This window comes from Phyllostomus hastatus, unplaced genomic scaffold (assembly GCF_019186645.2).
Source record: "Phyllostomus hastatus isolate PE091 unplaced genomic scaffold, TTU_PhHast_1.1 phas_contig_495, whole genome shotgun sequence".
Taxonomy (NCBI): Eukaryota; Metazoa; Chordata; class Mammalia; order Chiroptera; family Phyllostomidae; genus Phyllostomus; species Phyllostomus hastatus.
In genome coordinates this window covers 2706249-2729155 of record NW_025333895.1, presented here as the reverse complement: position 1 = coordinate 2729155, position 22907 = coordinate 2706249, and the positions used below count along the sequence as shown (strand labels likewise).

The following is a 22907-nucleotide window of genomic DNA, read 5'->3' as shown; positions in this document are numbered from 1 at the left end:
CATATCTTTTGGTGAACAGACACACACAGTTCTGTCAGTAGGGCAGCGATTTTTGCCTGTTAAATTCACAGATGTCTCTTCTATCTCTAGCACAGTACCTGCCTACTTGTGTTATCATTTGGTGCATAGATTCATATGTACTGTGTCTGCATTGTTAACATACATATGCACATACACATAAACACATACATTTTTTCTGAACCATTTGAGGCTAAGTTTATACAACATAGCCCTTTACCCCTAAGTAAGTCAATGTGTATTCCTAAAACTAGAGATATTCTCTTACGTAACCATAGTGTAATTACAAATTGCAATTTACTGTAGTAAATTTAACATGATAATGTCCTCTATGGCATACTTCCCCCTGTAGTACAGTCTAGAGTCAGGTACTGCATTTACCTGTCAAGACTCTTTAGCCTCTTTTTATCTAGAACATTCCCACAGCCTTGCTTTGGCACTTTTTAAGGAATACTGCCCCCCTCCTTTTTTTTTTCCCTGGTAAACATTCTTTATTTTGGGTTTGCCCAGTGTTTTCTGGTGATTAAGTTGAGGTTACCCTCCTGGATGAAATGCTACACTCAATGCTCACTGGTCCCTCTATAGTGATGTTGATTCTAATGACCTGGTCAATGTCTTGTTCCATTTCCCTGCTCTGTTTTTTTTCATCCCTTGCAAATAATAAAAAGCCTACAGAGAAATACTTTAAAACGATGTTCTTCATCAAAATTTCTCTCTAGATTTAATATTTATTGAGCTTCTTGCCTGATCCAATCTTTACTAAAATGATGTTAGTAAATGTCCTATCACTGAAATTATCAATGTTTTCCTCTGTTGCTTATACATTTCTTGTCTTTTTAAAGAATTTTTTTCCTGCCTTCAAAGTACTAAAGATATTTCCTTACATTTTCTTCTGAAAGTTCCATACTTATTCTTAATTGTTAAGTATTTAAGCAGTATTTTAGGTATTTTAATCAATAAACAATAAATCAGTTTCATACACTCTAGATCTAGCAAAGATAGTGCTGCTACAGTCGCTTATTTTCAGTGGGTTTCAATTTTTTTTAAGTTAGCTTTGTACACCAACAGTTTCTGGATTTTAAATTTAATTATATTTTAATATGCGGTATATTTTCAATAATTTTTTTTATCTTTAGAAAGTAGTTAATATGTCAAGTCTAAAACACTAGACTCTGCTTTAACTTCCAAACAATTTAAACAAAAGGGCACTAATTTACAAGGCTAGCAACTGATGCTTCATTAGTTAAAATGTCAACATCGTCGTTCCCACTTCATTGATGTGGGGTAAAGGTGTTGTTCAGAAGAAGGAAAAGGGTAAAAGGGGGAAGAAATAGCCAGAATTTAAACTGATTCTTGAACTGATCACTAAAATTCTGCATTTGAAGGGCCGAGCTGGAAGAAATAAGATCAGAAAATCTGCTTTTTATACAGAGTAATATATTTAAGCCTATGCTATTTCTACCACTAAAACAAATACTAAAAAATTTCAAACCTAACAATTTCATTGTGCTATAAAAAACAAGTGAAATGACTATAGTAATAAACTATTTTTTAAAAAATCACCAGTAAATGGGTTCCTAGCCTATTTTAGAAGTAGAGCAAAACCTCCCTAGTTTAGAGCAGCCAGAAGGGAACTTTTCTCTCACTTATTACAGAAGCAGTACGTTAAGCAAATCCTACACTACACATAAAATGCTAGTACTACAACTAAGGAAAAACCAGGGTTCTATCAGTTCTTCAGAAATGTGTGAATATTACAGAAGTAAAAAAGAAAAAAAGAAAGAAGAGGAACCACACAAACACATTATTTTAAATTGGACTTGCAAACATTTGAATTTGTACGTCAGAAAGCTGTAGCAAGAGCCAGAAAACCAGACTTGGCATCATCAGCTGGTGACCAGCATGAGCCCAATCTTAACGTTCAGGGAGGTGTACACACCATAAAACACCCACTTGATGTAAGCATACTTTTAATTTCATCTTCCCTATCTGATCCCGCGTGTTATACTGTCCCTTCATATTTCAAGTGGCAACGAGCACTACATAACCCAGAGAGTGATGTATTTTTAAAGATTGCATGTTTTTATAAGCTGGTAACCCAGATCGATTACATTCCATTTAAAATTGAGCCCTCATCCCCCCCCCTCCAAAATCAAGGTACACCGCTATTTCATGCAAGAATGATAGTAACTAATAAATAAAATCTTCATTGCAAATCTAATTTTGCTCTAGAGGTCCTATGGAAACTAATCCCAAAATAGGCGCTGGATTAACATCTTAAACCCAGCCCCTATTTCCTTAAATAACAATGACATAATGCTGGTATGACACTTTCATTGGAATGTGAAAGGGACCTTCAGTGCCCTGGACTTCAGATGCACAAGCAGGAGTATTTATTTAGAAACTACTTTAAAATTTTTGTGTCATGTGACCTCTTGGACACATTGAAATTTTTGTCAAGAGTCAGCTTTTCCTTAAATTCCACTGCAAGCACTGGTTGGTAACTATCACTTTTGCATGCTATAAAGAAATAATACTCAAATGTCAATCTCTAAGCAACAATATGAATATTTAAATTGTATTTTCAAGCCAATGCCAATAGGATATACTTATTTTTTTAGGAGGTACAGTTGTCTATTTGTTGCCAATCCTCAATCTAAATACTAGTAAATCTGTTTAAAAAACTAAATACATTTTTGTTAGATGATGGCAACTAACTTCAGGGCCCCAATTTATTACAAATAGACCTTTAGGACAAAATACAAAATAATGACAAAAATGAACTTAATTTTTTTTGTTTAATGGATAACAAGGAAACACAGAAATCATTGGGGCCCAAATATCATAAGGCATCGTACTTTAGAAAGGACTTGGTGAATTCCTCAAAGCTTTCACACCAAAGAGTTAGTTACATTAAATATCCTTTCAGCAACAAATAAACTGGTTTCTCACTGGTGGAAGCTTAGGTCAGTCATCTAAATTGGGAAAAGCAGGACTACATGCCATTAAACTGGCACATTTTATGTCTTTTTAAAGAAATTCTTTCCTACCTTCAAAGTACTAAAGATATTTCCTTACATTTTCATTAAACTGTGTCTCTTCCCATGGCACGTTTATGCCCTTTCTATCGAAGATTTACACTAGGGTGGTGTCTTGATTCCTTGCCACTTAGGATTTTTAAAAAAGTTATCTAAACTTAAAAGCTTGGATGAATATGTGGAAATATCTATGTTTTCTCTGTATCTTCTTTGATGATGGGACATCTGGACACGGCATTTGATGAGAACGCCCGGAGGGGAGAACAGGGTCCCTACACTCCTGGCAAACGAGGCAGCCCACGAGCCCTCACCCACCTGTGACACTGTGATGCTGCACTTCTTGGCCAGCTCCTCTTTGGCTTCTTCACTGGGGTAGGGGTTGCTGAGGTGTGAGTAAAAATATTCATTCAAGATTTCTGTGGCCTGTTTACTGAAGTTACGCCTTTTTCGTCTATGGCAAGAACCAAACAGAATTAGAATTAAAATCAGCATTAGCTAAAGAGTAAATTTCTATTTTTAAACATTCTTAGGTACCACCCATATGGTATCATAACTTATGCTCTTGATATCCTCCAAAGCACTATCCAATTCATTTTAAGGTTTCGGGTCACTAAGAAAAATACTAGAATGTAAAGCACCGTTAACTTCATTCTTTAATTTATTCAACAAATATGTATTGAAGATCTAATGTGTTCTAGATACTTAATAAAGAACAAGTTGAAACAAGACGAGTAAGACCTACCAGAAAGTTTACAGCAGATCGGAGGGTTAAGGTGAAAAGTCGAAAGGGGAAAGAAAGACATTAGGCAAGTAACACAGAAATAAATAACGACAAACCGTGGTGACCATATCAAGTACCACAGAGGAAAAGCATAATATGTAATGAAAGTGTGTAAGAGGGAAACCTAACATAGATCATGGAGTCAGGAAAGGTTTCCCCGAAGGAGTGACATTTAATCTGAGATCTGGAGAACACGCAGGAGTTAGTCAGAGAGAGGGGGTAAGAGGAATGAGCGCAGGAAATGGTCCTGTATTAGAACAGAGGCTGGAATGTCCAAATGGCTGAAAAAGGCTGGAGCACAGTAAACATCAGAGAATGTGTGAGATGAATCTGGAAGGATGGGCGGGGGGCAGATTATATAGGCTTAGTGGGCCCCGTAAGAATTTCTGGATTTCATTTTACCAGTAGGAAGGTATTAAAGGTTTTTAATTTCATGTTTTTAAAAAGATTGTTCTGACTGCTAAGAATAGTGGGAGGAGGACATGAAAGGAAATATAGAGTTATTTAAGGAGACAACTACTATGGTCAAATTGAGAGATGATGGTAACTTAGCATAAGGTGAGAGTAATGGAAATAAAAAGATTCAAGATCTATTTGAAAGGTAAAAGCAATAGGACTTGATGATGAATTGGGTGGGGGAAGTGGGTGGAGAAGAGAGAAAAGCAAGGTAAGGAAAAAATACATCAAAGATTTCCAGATTTGTCTGCTTAAGCGACTGACTAGACTAAAGTGTGATTTGCTCACAGGAAAAGATTAGGGGAGAAAAATATTTCTTATTGGGAGAGGGGTGGCAGAGTGTCAGAAGATCAAGTACTTATTAACATATTTACTTCCAATAGCAAAAATATAATTTATATTTGGGTTTTGTTACTAAGGTTTTAAAGAATTCCAGACTGAAACTTAGCATTTGTTAGACTCCACCTTAAGTTAGATTCTCCACACCCTGGCCAGGTGGCTTGGTTAGTTGGAATGTCATCCCAGACACCAAAAGGTTGTAGGTTCAATTTCCAGTCAGCACACATACCTAGGTTGTGGGTTCAATCCCCAGTCAGGGTGCATTTAGGACGGAGGCAAATGATTAATGTTTCTCTCACATCAATGTTTCTGTTTCTCTCTTTCTCCCTCTCCTCTCTCCCCTTCCCTCTCCCCCGCTACCCCCTCCTCTCTCTTTCCCTAAAATTAATAAAAGTATCCTCAGGTGATGATTTAAAAAGAATTTAGATTCTCCAGTAACTGGAAAATACTTTCCCCAAATAATTTTCCTAATACTTTCTTCCAAGTAACTTTAATGATCTTCTCCATGATATGCGACACTCAAAAAGAGACCGTCAGTAGGCAGTTGTAAATGTGTATACCCCACGAGACCTTCTGGTTAAAATGATGTCACTAACCCAGAAGGTCAAGCATGTAATCTATGTCTCAACATTAAGGGAAAGAGTCAGGGGAGCAAGAAATCTAGGTCTGATCAAAACATCTCAGGCTATCAGAACTAAATTTTCTTATTTCAGTAATTTTTGAAAGGTTAAACCATTGTTTCCTACAGAATGAAGATGAGAATCAAGATATTTTGGGGGGATTAAAATCAACAGGATTCGATGATGAACTGAATGGGGGAGATGGTTACAGAAGACAGAGAAGAGGAGGAAAAGATATATACCAGGAACAACAATTAGCATTTCTGCAGAAGTCATGCACTGCTTGAAAAGAAAAACAAAGCCCTGACCTGGTGGTACTTTGAAGAGACACACTCAGATGAGTAGGTGGTTTGGTGAGTAGGGAGTAAATGTCTACAATAGATATTGAAACTGTCAAGCCTACAGATAATTACCATACCTGATCTATAGATAATGCTTAATGAGACTACACAATATTGTCTTGCTCATAAAAATCTAGGTTTCTGGCTTTTTATTAAAAAACAACAACAACAACAACAACAGGAAAATCAGCCACACCAGGCCTGCATTCTCAGGAGGCAGCCGTAGACTAAAGGTGAGTGACGGCTGTCCCCTCAGATGTGCGACCGTCTGCTCTAATCCTCACTGCTCCTCATTCAATCACTCTACTCAATTCCGTAATATGTAAGCATGTGAGTTTGTCACTCCCAGTCTAAGACATGTAGTCCAGCAGCAAGACCCAGGGAACACTGGAGTGGATGACACTGGGCATTTGGGGGAAATGAGGACTTATGAAAGGAGGAACCAACAGACACCTATCTGGGAAAACAGATAAATTTGGCTCACTTAATAATTTCGCCTACAAGTGGTTTTAACGAACACTGGAAAACCACAGAGGACAAATTTATATGCAGAACACAGTCCCTCCCCCCAAACATTGTGGCTGGGTCCAAACTATAGAAGTGCAGAAGGACCTAAGCACATTTACCCTTTGTACTAGTACAGGCTTTGGCTTGTTCAACTACCAAGAAAATTTGAGTATGGCCTTAATGAAAAACTGGAGTGAGCAAGGGGATCATATATCTGAACGAGTATGTTTGCCTAGAGCAAAAATACCTTCCCTTCTCAGGGAAGAGGACTTGCTAAGAGATACAACAAGATTAGACAGAACTGAAGTTCGATATTTGCATTCATTTGAAGGCGTAAGAGACAACTTGGTTTTATACTTTATTTATTTTTTAGAAAAACATGCCTATTAAGCATCTCCCCTAAATTTCATCCCCCCCAGGGTTCAGCACACACTAAGTGGCTATGCCTCAGGCCAGTGCACAGTGGCCCATCAGTCCCAGGGCTGTGCCCCATCAACATCGCTGCACTAACGGTAGTCTCTGTGGGAGAAGGGATTCTGCTCCAAGCTCTGCCACCTTCTCATTCTTGCTCTGCTCACACTGGCTTGTTAACATATTCCCCTTGGAAGAAAAATAAATCATTTCGGTGTATATATTATGCATGCAGTTATGTAAAAAAAAATAGTAAATATGCATGTTGATAAGAACGGGAAAGTATCAGCAGAAATAAAGATCACAACTGTGTTAAGAAGAGATTCCTTTCTGTTAGAAGTACTTTTAAATGTCTTTGTTACGTATTTTTTTTTACTAAAATGCTCAAAGTTGGCAAATAATTTAAAAATGCTTGCTGCTCTTTTACCTCCCTAACTCTTTGAGCTTTTATAAGTATTAAGTGGAAATCTTCATTCATCTGTTTAGTCAATAAGCTATTTTTTGCAGCTTATTACATGTAACATGCTTGTTGGAATCGTGGGAAATATAAATGTGTAAAACTTGGTTGCTGCTTTCAGTGACTCTTGACTTCATAGGGGAGAGAGGGAATATTTATGAAAAGTTACAAGAAAGGTAGTCTGCATTAAGTTTGGTCTACAGCAACAATTTTCAACTGGTGTGCGGCAAGAATTTTTAAAACATGCAATAGCTGACTACTTAGTCAGGGGCACTGACCTCTTTTCCCTTTGTCAAATTAAAAAATGGCAACAGTCAACGCAACAATAGCTGCCTGGTGTGAATGAATCAAAATTATACCTATTCTTCTGTCAAATCAGCAAAATTATATTTTTTGGTATGCCACAGAACTTCAGTAATTAGTTTATGTGTGCCATGAAACAAAAAAGGTTGAAAATCACTGGTCAAGAGAGTTGTACAATTGTAGTCTCGGTGTTGAAGAGAAGGTAAGGACCAGTCAGTGAGTGGAGTGATTAAAGAGGACATCCTAAAGAGGAAGCATTCAGGTCGGGCCTGGGAGGACAGCAAGGTCTCTGTAGATAACGACCATGCACCGCAGTTATGTTCCAGGCTCCGTACTAGCCAACCTCACAGATGACAACTCATCATTGGTGACTGACTTGGGAAAGGGCTGGGAGAACAGGGTTCATTATGGAAAGCTGGGAGGTGTGTGTGTGGGTGAGGGCGGGGGTGTGGTATGACACAGGTGGTTAGGCAGAGGAAAAGAAAGAATTCTATTCAGAGAAAACAATTAAGACCAAGAGGTGTTGCATTTTGGATTAAACAGGTGAGAAGAATTTAGTGACACAGGAAGAGCACTAAAAATGCTTGAACTTTGATCTAATTATTTCATTTCTCAGAATTAATCCTTGGGAGACCAAAAATTTCAAGTCATGAAGATTTTCATTAAAACACTAGTCTCAAAAAAATCTCTCTAAAGTAATACCCTCCCTCCATCCTCTTCTCTCTCCTCACCTTGCTCCATTGTTCTTCATAGCATTTATCATCCTATTACACTTTAGTACAGTGATAAATAAAATACTATAGCATATTTGTTTACTTGGAAATGTAAATCCAGTTGGCAAAAGTATATCTACCTAACTTGCATATCTTTATATTAGCACAAGTAAATATTTGTTGAAGAAAAGAAGCAAGCAAGCAAGCAAGCAAGGAAGAAAGAAGTTAAAATGAAAATTAAAAGGTATAGCTTAAATGCTCATAAATAAAGGAATGGCTAAGTAAATTACCACAATTCCATCTGGTGGACTTCAACAATCATTAAAATATTATTTAATGTTAGAGCTTGTGTACTATATAAAAATATTTACATATTCATAGTAAATTTTTAAAAAAGCAAACCAAATTAAATATATTGTACCAATACAAGAACAGGTTTTTAAAAAGCCCCCCAAACCTGATGGAAATATACTAAAACATGTATAGTGACTTTTTTCTTTAGGTATTAAAAATATGGTTGTTTTTCATTCCCCCTTCTATTCTATATATTTTCCAAATTTTCCACAGTGAGCCTGGTATTTTTTTAAAAGATTTTATTTATTTATTTTTAGAGAGATGGGGAAGGGAGGGAGAAAGAGAGGGAGTGAAACATCAATGTGTGGTTGCCTCTAGCACACCCCATACTGGGAATATGGCCTGCAACCCAGGCATGTGCCCTGACTGGGAATCAAACCGTCAACGCTTTGGTTTGTAGGCCTGTGCTCAATCGACTGAGCTACACCGGCCAGGACCGAGCCTGGTATTTTTTAAATAGGAAAAAAATAAAATAAACCTTTGGGAAAATCTTAACAACAAAACAGGAGGTTATTCACATAAGGCCTTAAATGTCGGGTTAAGCAGTGTGTATGTATATGAGTTATCTAGCACTGAAAAGCTACTGTGGTTTTTAATCAAAGCCATTAGATCACAGAGATGCTACAGAAACAGAAAAGGTGTATGGAGGACAGGCAGGAACAGAGTAAGGCTAGAGACAGGGAGACTAGTAAAAGTCCAGGTACAGAAGGATGAACATGAACTCAACAGTGCAAGTAAGGATGGAAAGAAAGAGTTAATACAAACAATGCTGAAAACGAAGCACTGGTGAATTCTAGTAACTGACTTATCATAGAAGAAGGAACCAAAGATGATACAGGGATTTGCTTAACTGGAAGCTGGTAGTTACATTAGGTGGCAGACATTTCCTTTTCTGGCCTTAACAGCTCTGTCATGGAGACTGTTCCACACACCTTGTTTTCCAATGGAGAGGCTAACTTAGTTATTTTCTTTTATACTGTAAAATTGGGATGATAATTATCACCTCTGTCAGGTTCCAAGGAAGAGAAAGCCAAATAAAACAGAAACTCCTTTCCAAAGCTGAAGGCTGAGCACAAGCTTTAGCAATGCCCAAGAGGCCTCCCTGCAGAGGCAGCATATGCAATACTGGCAACTGGACAATTTTTTTTATTCTATCACCCAGTAGGTCAAACACACCATACACAACTTATTACCTAATTCCTGTGACACTTGGTGAAAGCTTCAGGTAAAAGAGAAATTTTCGTCCTTATAGGAGAAACTGGTAGCCTTTCTTACTTGATTTGGAAAAGCAGAGTTTTGGGGGGTTTGTGGTAAAGGCTATTAATAAAATACCACTTCTTTCTTAGGTGCATCAGTATTTCCAACTATTTCTTTATAACATACACAAGCAACGTAACATGAAGGAATTCGTAGAAAGCAAACCTTTGTTAAAACAGTTACAGACTGAAAAGTTATCCTTAAAAATACTTTTTAGCGTCAGATTTGAAAGGCTACATATTCCTAAGTCATTAGTAGCAGCACTAATCCTATCTATTTCCTGAGTGTCCAAATTGGCAGCTAATACACTACCACTTCCAGACAAGAGGCTTGACAGAGCAGACGCCATGAGGTGAATTACCTGTCCATCGTAGAGAAGAGCTCTTACAGCCAAATTAATGAAGAATCTAAAACCAACTGACCATTTTTATAGAAAATAATATACAAAGAGTATAAAGGAAAAAAAGCCACACCAAAAGATTTGTGGCCTCACATACCTGGCATCAAGGAATCTTGATCTTAAAATCATAACTGCTTCACAAGTGCTTTGTTTGAGCTGCATCTGAATGGAACTAAATTTTCGATGGATGATGCCCACCATTCTTTCAATCTCTTTTGGGGAAATGGGACGTGTTCTACTCTGCTCTCGGAGAAGGTTCATCACATGTGTAGTGAATTCATTACATGCCTGTAAGGGGGAAAAAAATCACTCTTTAGGAATCTGCTATTTTACACCATACCCAGACATTAACTCATCTCAATTTCCACCTCATTTGCAGTTGCCAATGGCATGATGCGTGGGTAGGGTAAGATGAAAACTAAGACACTTGTGAAATGGCAGTGGTAGTTAGATGGGGCAGCACAAATCCTGAAGCTATGAATGGCCAGGCATGCAAGGGAGACATCGCACTCAGCTGCCCTTCCCACCAACCCTTGTCCCGTTCCAGGATGAAGTTTTCCCGTTGGGGGAATGCTCTCTACCAACTAAATATAAATATAAATATAAATATAAATATAAATAAGTTAATTGTTAATGCTAAGCACCTTCTAATTTCTCAGGGGGTTTACATTTATTTAACAAATGTATACTGAATAACTATGAAATTCAAACTTTTCCAATTACTATTAAGGGACATAGAAATGAGCAAGATATAAACCTGGCCTTCATTGTGATAAAATATATATAAAAAACTAATTGTCCAACAAGTCAGTCTGTGTAAAGTGTCACAAGAAGATAGAAATAAGTACTTCCTAAGTTCCAAGGAGGAAATGTTAAGTGGAGACAGGGATGACATTTGGGCTGAAAAAAATGGGTAGGATTTTTGAAAGGTAGACAAAGACAGAAACAGGAGGAATTCTAGGTGCAAGAAAAACCCTGGAAATAATAGTATGTGGCAAGTTCAGAGGAATTGGGAGAATGTTTAAAGAAGGGATTTGGGTTTGTGTTAGCATATAAAGGCCTTGAATGCCAAGCATGCCAATGTCCTAATATAATTTAGCTGTGGTGTGGGCCCTATTAGTAGATATGAGCCATCCCCCAAAAGATAGGTAAAACAGCTCAGTTCTTCAGGGGAGGGGCACATCCTGATCAGATTTGGGACTTAACAAATCAGATTTTAGTTAACAATCCTCAGCCCCCATCTCTTTCAGGTCACCTATAATCTTTTTTTTTTTAAGATATTATTTATTTATTTTTAGAGAGGGAAGGGATGGAGAAAAAGAGAGAGAGAGAAACATCAATGTGCAGTTACTGAGGGTCATGGCCCTGCAACCCAGGCATGTACCCTGACTGGGAATTGAACCTGCGACACTGGTTCGCAGCCTGCGCTCAATCCACTGAGCTACGCCAGCCAGGGCTTAATCTTTTACATCTACAAAACCATGTAGCTGGGTCTAAAATGAAATCTAGTGCTGACTGGGTAAATAAAGCATCAGTCTATACTCTTGAATAAAAAGAACATCTTCTAGCATTTTGGTTAAAAAGGCAAGATGGGAGATTCTGAATCTCTGCTGCACGGATGCCCCTAGTGGGGCGAACAAACAGAATATTCATTGATCACTGCAAGACACATTCTGAAGCTGTAATAATGTCCACTTCCCTACAGATATCCTGAACATTGCTCACACCTAGCACATGGTGGTTTTTCTAACTGCTCATTAGAGAACTAACCTTTCAAGTACACTGGGTGTGGTGTTTCAGTTACTCTAAGCTTTGATGATGGAGCTTTTCTATAAATAAAATATTGTTAAGGTAAGGTAAAATGAGTCTTGCTTACTAAAGTTTTTATATATTTTAAGTCTTAAGAATTTTAAAATTCCTTGTGAGTAGTGACAATATGTTATATTATGGAATTCTTCAGAGTGTAGAACTGTATAATACACACAGTAGGCATCCAATAAACATCTACTGACTGGTGGGTTTTTATATTACGATTTCAGAGTAATGTTGATCAATACCCTGACATAAATTATCCCTGAACTGTAAGTAAAGAGTTCTTAACCTGCAGTCCAGGGAGAGGTTTAGAATGGCTATGACTTCCTGAAATCTTATACAAGTTGTGTACGCATATGTATTTCCTAAAGGGATAATTTGTGGACTTTTTGTTTGTTTTTATTTCATATTCTTACCCAGTCTATAACTAAGAAAGGCTAAGAATTATTGTCCTAGATATTCTCTCTCTCTCTCTTACACACACACACACACACACACACACACGACATTAAGGAACTTTGCAACTCTAAAACCAGAAGTTCTTTCCATCTTTAAGGAAACCAACATAAAAGTAAATTAAGACTTTCCCCTGCTCTATTGTGATTTTAAACTATCTTCTGTGGGGCTGAAAGGAAGTGGTTATCCTACTTTAAAAAATGTCAATTTTTTCCATACACTTTCCTTAAAGAGATTGTTCTTATAATTTCAAAATTATATAATTTGACAAACTCTAGCCCTTAAGTCTGCTTATCAGTAAAAATGAAGGAAATTAAACTAGAACTATGTTCCCAAACTAGGATCAGCAAGTTCTATACTTCCATAGCTAATTTCCAGAAAATATTAATACATGGCCCAATGATACAGTATGTTTGGGTAATGTGATATTAACCAAAATTTTAAAAGGCCTTTTTTTTTTTATTTTTGCAGGGCTTCTCAGTACTTCTACTATACCAATTGCATAGTAAATCTTCAAAGGGGAATGGTATACCCAAGTGTTCCCAAGTAAATTTGATCACAAAACCTCTTTTCTCTACAGTAGTGCTGTCCAACAGAAATATACTGAGAGCCATGTATGAAATTTTAAAATTCTATTTATAGGAAATGTTTAAATAGTAGCCACATTTAAAAAAATCAGGTGAAATTAATTTAACAATATATTTTATTTAACCCAGAATATACAAATATTAACATTTAAACACATAATAAATATTTTAAAAACTGTTAATGAGGCATGTTACATCCTTTTTTCATACACTTTGGAAATCTAGTAGGCACTTTACGCTTACAGCACATCTCAGTTCAGACTAGCCAGATTTCAAGGCTCAATAATTACATGTAACTAGTGGTAACCGCATTGGACAGCACTACAGCATCTTGCAGACCAATGTGCTATCAAAAACTCTCTGGGAAACAGTGTACTAAATTATCTTTGATGTTTCTTTTTTATTCCTCACAACTATGCAGTCACACAAACACACACAAAAAGACAGTTTCACTTAGGAATGTCCTTAATGAAGCAAGAGAAATTATTGATTTTACTGTGTCTCAACACTTGACTATGTCTTTAATATTCTGGGACAAGCAGGAAGCACACAAAAAGTACTTCTCTGAATATCGATGGATGGTTATCTCAAGAAAAAGCACTTGTGTGATTGTTTAAGTTGTGAATGAAGCTGCTTTTTTCATAGAACACTATTATTTGAAAGCATAATAGATAAATTATTATTTGGACTTGCATATTTGCCTATGTTTTCTCAAAAATGAACCAAGTGAGCCTGTCACAGCAAAGAAAACAGCTATAGTAGTTGCGCCAGTGATGAAATTTGAGTTTTCAAGTGAAAATTACAATTTTGAAAAACTTGCATCCACCACTGTGAGCTTGACAGTTTCCCATTAGACTTTCTGAGAGTTTGGTACTGGTATTGAAAAATATGATATTTTGATATTATAAGAGCATAATGAAATGTGTTGACACTGGAAGATACACCCACTTAACCAATATTTTCCAGATAATCAATGCACAAGGTTACAAAAATACACATAGGGAGATCTATTCAAAGTGCAAACTAGACAGGATTTTCAGACTCCACACTGTAATCTTTAAGAGACTGCACCTTGTCAAATTTTAGTGTAATATAACAGAACATCCACAATTACATGAAAAGGCTATTAATATACTCCTCCCTTTTCCAGTGACATATTTGTGTGAGGCCAGATGTATTCATATACTTTAGCCACATGACTGACTGCAGAAGTACACACGAGAATTCAGGTGACTTCTATTAAACCCAACATTAAAGAGTTTTTGTAAAAATGTAAAAACAATGTCATTCTCACTGAATTTTGAGTTGGGTTTTTTTATAAAAGATTTTATTTACTTATTTTTAAAGAGGGGAACGGAGGGAGAAAGGGAGAGAAACATCAATGTGTGGTTGCCTCTCATGTGCTGCCAACTGGGAACCTGGCCCGCAACCCAGGCATGTGTCCTGACTGGGAATTGAACCTGTGACCATTTGGTTCATAGACTGGCACTCAATCTACTGAGCCACACCAGCCAGGGCAAGTTTTGGGGGTTTTAAAAAATGTCATTTAGGCTAACATAATAATTTATTATTGTTATTGTTAAATTAATAATTTCTAGTGTAATAAATATTGATAGATGTAACCAATCAAGTAAAATCTCTTAATAGGTCTCCAATAATTTTTAAGAGTCTAAGTCCAAAGACCAGAAAGTATGAGAACTGCTGTACTTAGAGTATGGAACCATTTATTTGCACAAATGACATGGCTAATTCCTACAAATTAGCTCACACATTATGGTATATCTACGATGTAGTGCATGTCTTGATAAATAATTCAAGTCTCCTGTGTCAATGATACCTGAGATGTTAGCTCTCCTAGTATCCTCTGGCTGTATTTTAATCTCTCCAGAATGAATGTTTGCCTCTGGTTTCTAAGAAGAAGCCAAAGGCTCTTGTGGGGGAGGGGGTGAGACAGGTTAAAAGCAAAAAGTTTCTGCAACAAAAACTCATCATTTTCTAAAACATTTGCTGAATGTCCCGCAACTTATTAAGTGAAGTCATCTATGAATGCAAATGCTGATTAGCAATTTGGCCATAGCCCAACATTCACAGAATTCACAGGGCTTTTCTTTAAACCAGTAGTTCATACATGATTAATTAGAACATCTCATTTATGTAGTGTGCACTTCAGCTCATTACTCTAAGTAAAATTCGTTAAGTATTTACATTTAGATAATTAAAATCTGGGTACACCCTTAAGAAAGATGCATACACTTTAGGCAAAGTGATTTTTTTCCTTTATACCACTGAAAGTAAATTACAGCCTCATTTACAGCATCATCTGTACCAGTTTCAGAGCAGAACACAGTACTGCCTGATTTCTTATTCCTTAAAAGGTAAAAGTTTTTTAAACACATAAAAGCAGTAAGAATGATCAAACGATTGTGGAGTTGTTTTAACCACATACTAGCATCAGCGCTGCATATAATGGGGTACGCTTACTTCAAACATTTATCATACCCTCCAGTATACTTCCAAGACTATGTTATTAAAATAGACACTGGATTTCTTAAATTTTTGATTTAAAGTAATAGCAGAAACCTCTTTTTCTTTTAATCCAGCTGCTGGAAACTATCTAGAATGCATTTTTTTGGTTTGTGTTTTAAAACATACATTGCAATATCAGTTAAGCGAACATAAAGCAGGGAAAGCTTCATCTGATAAAAAAGTTTTAATCAATTCTTAATATGAGCATTCCTTTTTGCCATTTGTTCCTTTCTCCTTAAAACCCCAAGCCAAATAATAATTGAGAACTTGAAATATTTGAATTTTTGATAGTGTTTTAATGCTATTTGTTGGCCAGTAAAACTTGTTCCTCAATATTCATACCTATTTGGTTTATAGTCAAACTGTTTGGCATTTTGCTTGTTTTCTGGTGGTGCTATTTTCAGCTGTGAATTCAAGATTCAACCTCTTTCTTGCCTGTAATTTCAGATCACTGAATATAAAAAGGTAAAATTTAACACAGAGTCAGCACTGATTATACACAGGAAGTCTTTAAATGGTTCAGTGATCAGATCTAAAAATTGAATTAGTCTTTTGTAACCATCTAGAGAAGTGACTGTAGACAAGAGATCATAATACCACCTATTCTAAAATCTACTTTTCAAAGAAAGAATATTAAAACGTCAATGCCTCTCAAATTTGCATGCATTCATTTTCTAGATGTCTTTATAATATTACAAGTAACTCTGCTCCAATATTATAGGTTTTGTATTTACAAAATGTTTATTATTAAATCAACAGATTCATTTAAAGATTTTCTAAGCCAACCAGAATGAGACTGTAATGCCCAAGAACAGCCATGAAGATGAAATATCTACTGTGCTCCAACACTTCTTACCTAATAACATGGTTTGGGGACCTACCTCATGAGGGTTTTATAAGGATTATATTATATAATATATGCACATTAAGTTTTTTCATAGTCTGGAACATAATTAATACTTAATAAATGGCAGTTACTGACAATGAAAATGGCAATTTAATGAAATTCATATATTTTGAGTGTTAATTTTGCAAGCAAGTCCCTACTCTGGTTACCTAATATATAATATATTGAATAGTTCTGCCTTCCCATTGCCTGAATACAAACATTGCTTCCAAAATGTTGAATAAAAAAAAAGAGTATTCAAATATAAAACCATTCATTCATTAATCAAGTTTATGGTCAAAGATGCATTTGGCACAGAGTCAATAAACTAGAAATGTGGAGGGAAAAAAGGGAACACTCAAACACTCCTTCCAGTCAAGGGAAAGACCCAGCATGAAAGCTGACAAGAAGTAAAACCCTTCCATTTGGACAACGAATGACAAAACCTTCCTTGAAAAAATGAAATACTATATAAAGTTTACATCAGGTAAGTAGTAGTACCATTTTGTCTTTCCTGCTTAACTGTTAAAAAGAAATAGCAAAATGTGATTAGGAGTTTGTGGGCTACACAATCTCTAGTATAATAACATCAGCATTTTTTAACCTGATATAAATAAAAATAAAATTCCTTTACAAGCAAAGGAGATTTTGCCAGGAAATGCGAGCACATAATGTTGAGATCCTCAAAAAGCCTAAGGCCATTCCTTCACAATGGTTTAGGTTCCACACTCACTCTCCATGTCCCTAACAATCCTCTGTAATCTGCAAGTCCCCTAGTCTCTAAACAGTACCTGATTGGTCTTGAGCACATTTTCAGTGTATATGCTTGGCTCCAAAGCTTTACCTGATTTGAGGTGAATTCATCCGACATCTGTGAACTCAGAAAGCAGGTTCCCAGATGCTTGGGGAGGGCTGGGACCCTTACAACACTTTCGCCTTCAGCAAAAATGTATTTCAATATAATTATAGTAGATAGCTTTCAATATGTCATCTCTATTATAGCAGCTATAAATTATGAAGTGAATTGCCTGTGTACAAGCATTTCTTCTGGTACAAGCAAAGTGGGAGAGCTGCATGGGGCACGATATATCTTTTCTGTTTTAACCGAGAACAAGTGTCTAAGTCAAATTTCATTTGCAAATATCAATGTGTCCACTTCCTTTCAGTAGAGAGGTGAAGGAACCAAGAAGTCCTTTCGTTCTTAAAAACAGGCTTCCTAGGAGCCTTGGCTAAAAGTTCATTAGGAATTTACCTATTCTAATAGTTGGGCCTTTAATCATAAGAGCATATTTGAAAGGTAATATAAAGCATTTTTCAAAATGTGTTGCTAATTAACAAGAAGACAAAGAAGCAACAAGGATTTTGTCTAGCTAAAGAGAGAGGCAATGCACTAAAGACGAAACACTGTAAGACTGCTGCGAGTTTTGGAAAATTATAGTATTCCTCTTTGGTGTCAGGATCAACAAGAGAAAAACAAAATAGTTTTGTTTCCTTTGGGGTGGTAGTCATATTCAAGAACCTTACTCTATGCCTAATATTTCAAAAGGGTTTATAAGTGAATTTAAATGATTATCACCAAAAAATCGTTACATCTAAGCCTATGTAATGGAGACGAATAATCAAAGGACATTTTATAGAGAAAAAAAGGACAGTACTTTAAAGATAGCACCATTCCTAAAACACACACATAAAACAGAGCCTTGCAGCTTGGATTTAATTTTGCTCAAACTGTAGCTCTAGTCTGCTTAGCTTTGTAAATGTGGCTATGTTTACAAGGTACTTTAATTTACTGCACTGGTGGTGTTTGTTAATTTTATGGCAATCTAAATCTAAACAGGCTTCAGATACATTTTCATTACAGCTTCACTGCAAAACACAGTAGAGTGAATAGCTCTATATTGCAATGTAGTTTATTTCTTTTAGTAAAAGATTCAACACAATTTTCTGAGTAAGCCTCTGCCTTAACATATATGCTCTTCCAATTTACTAATAAGCTTTCTGTCACTCAGAGTACCCACATTCACTTTTAGGAGGAAAAATATAATTTCTGCAAAGTGATTAAAATAGTTGTTTTTTTTTCCATCTCTACTCTGATCCCATTCCAAATGCAATCCACCATGAGCAAATCAGAGAAAACCAGAATGTACCTGAATTATTTTCCAATTCAACATAAGTAGCAGCATAATTCAACGAAAAAGGAAGACACATTGTCAGAAACAGATTTCAATGCCTGATTCTGACACTAACTAGATGTGTGACACTGGACAAATAACCTGAGTCTCATTTTCTCATCTGTAAAATGGAAATTATATTACCATCTATTTTAGCAATGTCATCCCTTCATCTCACTTAGTTCTGCTTAGCCCTTCTAGTAATTCCAAAAGATATCCCTGAAAGGTTTATCCCAGAGAAAAACCTTGTATCCCACAGATTTTTTTTAAAAAGCTACCATCTTACATCAAAACTCACAGAAGAGCTGTGAAAGCCACCCCAAAGGCAACTCAAAAGAATGAAATTCTGCTGTTATTTCTAAAACAATTCAGAACCTATAGAAGAAAATATGCAAACTTAAACTCTGCTGAATCAGCCAGCTAGTCATCATATTTCATCTATTTATTTGTCCATAATACTGCATTGATTTCATTTATCTATATATTTTTCCTTCTGAAAGTGTTAAAAATGAGAAAGTAAATATACATTTAAATAGTTTTTATCAGGCTACTAAATAATCTAAAAATAAGGTTCATGATTACATTTTAAAACTCGTTATTTCCCAGTACGATATTTAATCCAAAAATACTTAAGTATAGATTAATTTATGAAGAACATGTGTGTACATGTATATTTTGAAAGCACAATCACAAAACATAACAAAACAAAACAAATCAACAACAAGAGAAAAACCCTAAGCCCCCTGTGACATTGACTAATGCCAGTTTCACCCAACTTCCTATAGGGGTATAGGGAGAAAATAAGGATGTTGGTGTGAAGAGTCATGGAAGGAGATAGTAAGAAACCATCTTAATTCCTCCGTCAAAAAAAGTAGAGCCAGTTGGCCCAATATTATGGATCTTTTCATGAAAGGTGTCTGGTGGTATTTATTTAGTGAATATGTATAGATGTATTTAACAAAAAGTTATATAATTAGGATATTACTACAAATTAGAGCCATTTCCCACTCCTTATGCTCAGGGCAACCTTTTCAACAATTACTTATTTTATTTACTCTCAATTATTCATATGTCAAATCAGAAAGCTCCATTTTTATATATATATACACAATATAATTTTTCTAAAATTCTTATTTGCATACCTTCAACCAAAATCATTCCTACAAATGAGACTAGAGATACAGTATGAGCTCCCAGGAAGTCTTATTCACACACACACACACACAAAGATGTATCTTAAAAGATTAATTTATATTGCATTTTAACATCAAACTACATAAATCTTTCTACCCTTCCTCAAAACACACTCACCTCTGGGACAAAATCCAGCATTTGCTTAATACCACCTTAGTCAGCATATTAGAGAAGGCAATGAAAAAATAACATATACAACTGAAACTATACAGGGAATTTAGAAGAAAAATCAGCATTAAAACTGACCAAGACTTCTTCATTATATTAAGGTGTTTAGACTTTAGACATACCTAACTACATAGTGAAATATTTATGGGTAAAATGGTACAGTGCCTAGACTGCTTTAAAATAATCCATCAAAAAAAGTGGGGGAAGAAGGAGATGAGGGAGAGATAGACAAAATAAGACTGACAAAATGGTAATAATTAATTATCTACATGATGGGCATATCTAGGCAGTTCCTTATTTTGGGTTGAACTCTATAAAATGGCCAACGCACAATTTTTTGACCTAAAAACTTGTAAATAGGATCTGACTTAATAATAATATTCTCTTTATTTTGCAGTATATTTAAACATTTTCATAGTAATGTTTTCTTTAATTATCATGCAATGAGAATTCCTCAAACTAAGCAGGTTTTTAGGCTTAAACTAACAACTAAAATGTTTAAAATGAACCATAAACATTTTAACCTCTTTTCACTGAATCTAAGAGTTATTTGTTTTTCCGCACATTTTAACGTCTCTGAACTTTGGAAGCATTTTACAATTAATGGCATGTTATAGTTAAATTGGGCAGTATTAAATTTCTTGATGACATAAAAAACAATGATACAGATTAAAATCAAAGATATCTTAGAGTCAATGAAATATGGTTAATATAATTGCTGAGAATTGCATTTTTAATCCATACTCTCTCGCTAATCAGGAATTTAACACATAATGCCTAGTATTCCCTGCTCCAAGTTAATTATCTTGGGAGGTCTCCCTCTCAGAGAAATAGACCAGAACCTGCTTACTTTGTGAAGTTATCTCGCCCCCCACCTGTCCCCCCTGCTATAGTCTGGCACAATACATAAGAATCCCTAGGAGGATTCTGGAGCTCACATCACAGGAGAGATACCTCGCTATGCAGTACTTCCCTTTAAAAGTTGTCACAGCTTATGAACAAGGCCAGTGCATACATGTTAATGACAGAAGCTTTGAAGAGCATAAAGTGGCGAGGGTTAGAGGGGAAGGATGGCTGCAGGTGTGGTAGTAAGGGCACGTGAATGTGAGGAATGAATAAAACTAAAATAAGTGAATGGGATAAAAATAGTTGAGCTTCACCTCTGAAATCTCAAAGGGACTTTATTTCATGAATCCAACACTTCACTTAGATTTTTGCATTGACCTTATTTATTTTGCTCTTTGTGTTAACACCTACCCCTCACAGCCCTCAGAATTGGTTAGCGCAGTCTAATAGCAGAGCAATAGAGGGTTTGTGCAGGACTATGAGAGTGGCGGCTGCTGACCTGTTCATATTTCTCCAGTTCTGTATGATAGATTTGTCTGATCTGGGTCAATTTGGCTCTGTAATCTGAGTGTTCAATAGAGTTATCTGAAGAACCTCCAGAGGCTGCCGCGGCTGCAGCTGCTGCCGCCGATCCCCCACCTTTCTCAGGACCTGAAACCCCTTCTGCCAAAAGCATATTGTCCAGTCTCATTAGCTGGGGATCGGGAGGGTCCTCCTCCTGGGCTCCTCTGATGCTGAGACCTTCAAGGAAAGAGAAAGAGAGAGAGAGAGGGAGAGAGAGAGAGAGAGAGAGAGAGACAAGAGAGAAGAAGCGAGAAACAGGACAAATAGTGTGAGTATTTTGTTTATTCGAGAAAATGATCAAATAACATCAGTGTACTGTAATTCATGCTGAGAATTTCATCATTCACATTTTATCAATAAGCATAACTGAAAATTCTTTTCAAGATAATATTTACATGCATCCCAGAATTTCTAAGATCACCCCTTCTCAATTTATCCCAGATGAGATCCATGGAAAAAGGCAGCCCTAGCTTCCAGAATATCCGGACATCCAATCTTCCCAGATTTACGTGGTTTAGCATAAAATGGGAAGAAGGTAAAAATTCTGGTTTTTAAGAAAGGAAAAAAAGCATCCAAAGATATAAAACAAACCCATTGGGAAAAAAGGTGGTTATTTTGTTTCTCTGTACAGTTAGAAGAGCAATTTAAAATCTCACAGAACAATTAATTCACAAGCTACATCCAAAAATTAAAAATAAATAGGATTAGATGGGCTCCTCCACCATGTAATTTCAGAAGAGAAACATGTACATCACGAGGTAATTAGCTATGCTTCAAAAATATGTTATTAAATGCCTTTGTTAAGCAATTGTCAACAAATTATAAAACAAGGACACTAAATACAGTATTAAAAATGTACTATCAACATGGCAATATGGTGCTGGGCACCGTAGTCTCAATCTAATTTTGCTTTTAAATAAAGAACTTCCTAAGTGGTGATGCCCAGTCAGCAACCTCATCTGAGTACTATAGATCACAGCTGACAATTCATAGGTTTAATCAGGTCACACAGGCTTTCTGCCAAGATGTTTTCAACAACACAGAAGACGAAGTTTTAAAATAATTATCAGGGTGTAAAAAGCACTGGAGTCATGACAGCTCAAAATCAGCATTTTCATTAATGTATAGCATAATCTAAAATATCCCAGCCCAATTAACCTTCGTAAATCTGTTTAAAAGCAGGTTCTTCACACTAGTTACAAGGCATCTTGGGGCAGGGGTGAAGGAAGTTGGCATCTTGCATGTCTGCATTTGGATTCTGCTTTTTGCGTCTGTGCCTGTTTTTGTTTATTCACAGTGGTGCACTCTGTGTCTAGTGTAACTTACATGACAGTAACATCTATAAGCTGCCAAGTACTCAACTGAGCACCAGCTCTGCAATTTTATATGCTAACCTAAAACTACCATCAGTTCAGAACAGATTTCATTCCTAGATGTCTTGAACTACACCCACAGCAGGAGAGAGCTCTTGGCTGTCTTAACTCAAATGAACAACTTTAATTGCCTCCCTCAAAACACTTTAAAGTTGTCACTTTCATTTAAAAATATACTTCAGAATAATTTCTACTGGATAATAAAACTCACTCACAATAATTTAAAATTGTATCTGTTGCCTTCTCAGAGGTACATAAATAAAGTTTGAAAACTATAATAATATACTAAGACAATAATTCATTTAGGGAACCGAAAAGTTAGATAACTC

The 22907-nt window shown here is 36.1% G+C and overlaps 1 protein-coding gene across 2 annotated transcripts in view; it reads right to left on the bottom strand.

Annotated features, from left to right (window-relative positions):
• Positions 1-22907, bottom strand: part of PBX3 (PBX homeobox 3) — a 194231-nt gene that overhangs the window by 27238 nt on the left and 144086 nt on the right. For both annotated transcript variants that reach the window (XM_045846477.1, XM_045846478.1), the window contains exons 3-5: positions 21141-21382; positions 10093-10283; positions 3372-3507 (exon numbers count right to left, since the gene is read on the bottom strand). In XM_045846477.1, the coding sequence (XP_045702433.1) occupies positions 3372-3507; positions 10093-10283; positions 21141-21382 (569 nt within the window). The remainder of the gene's footprint in view (positions 1-3371; positions 3508-10092; positions 10284-21140; positions 21383-22907) is intronic.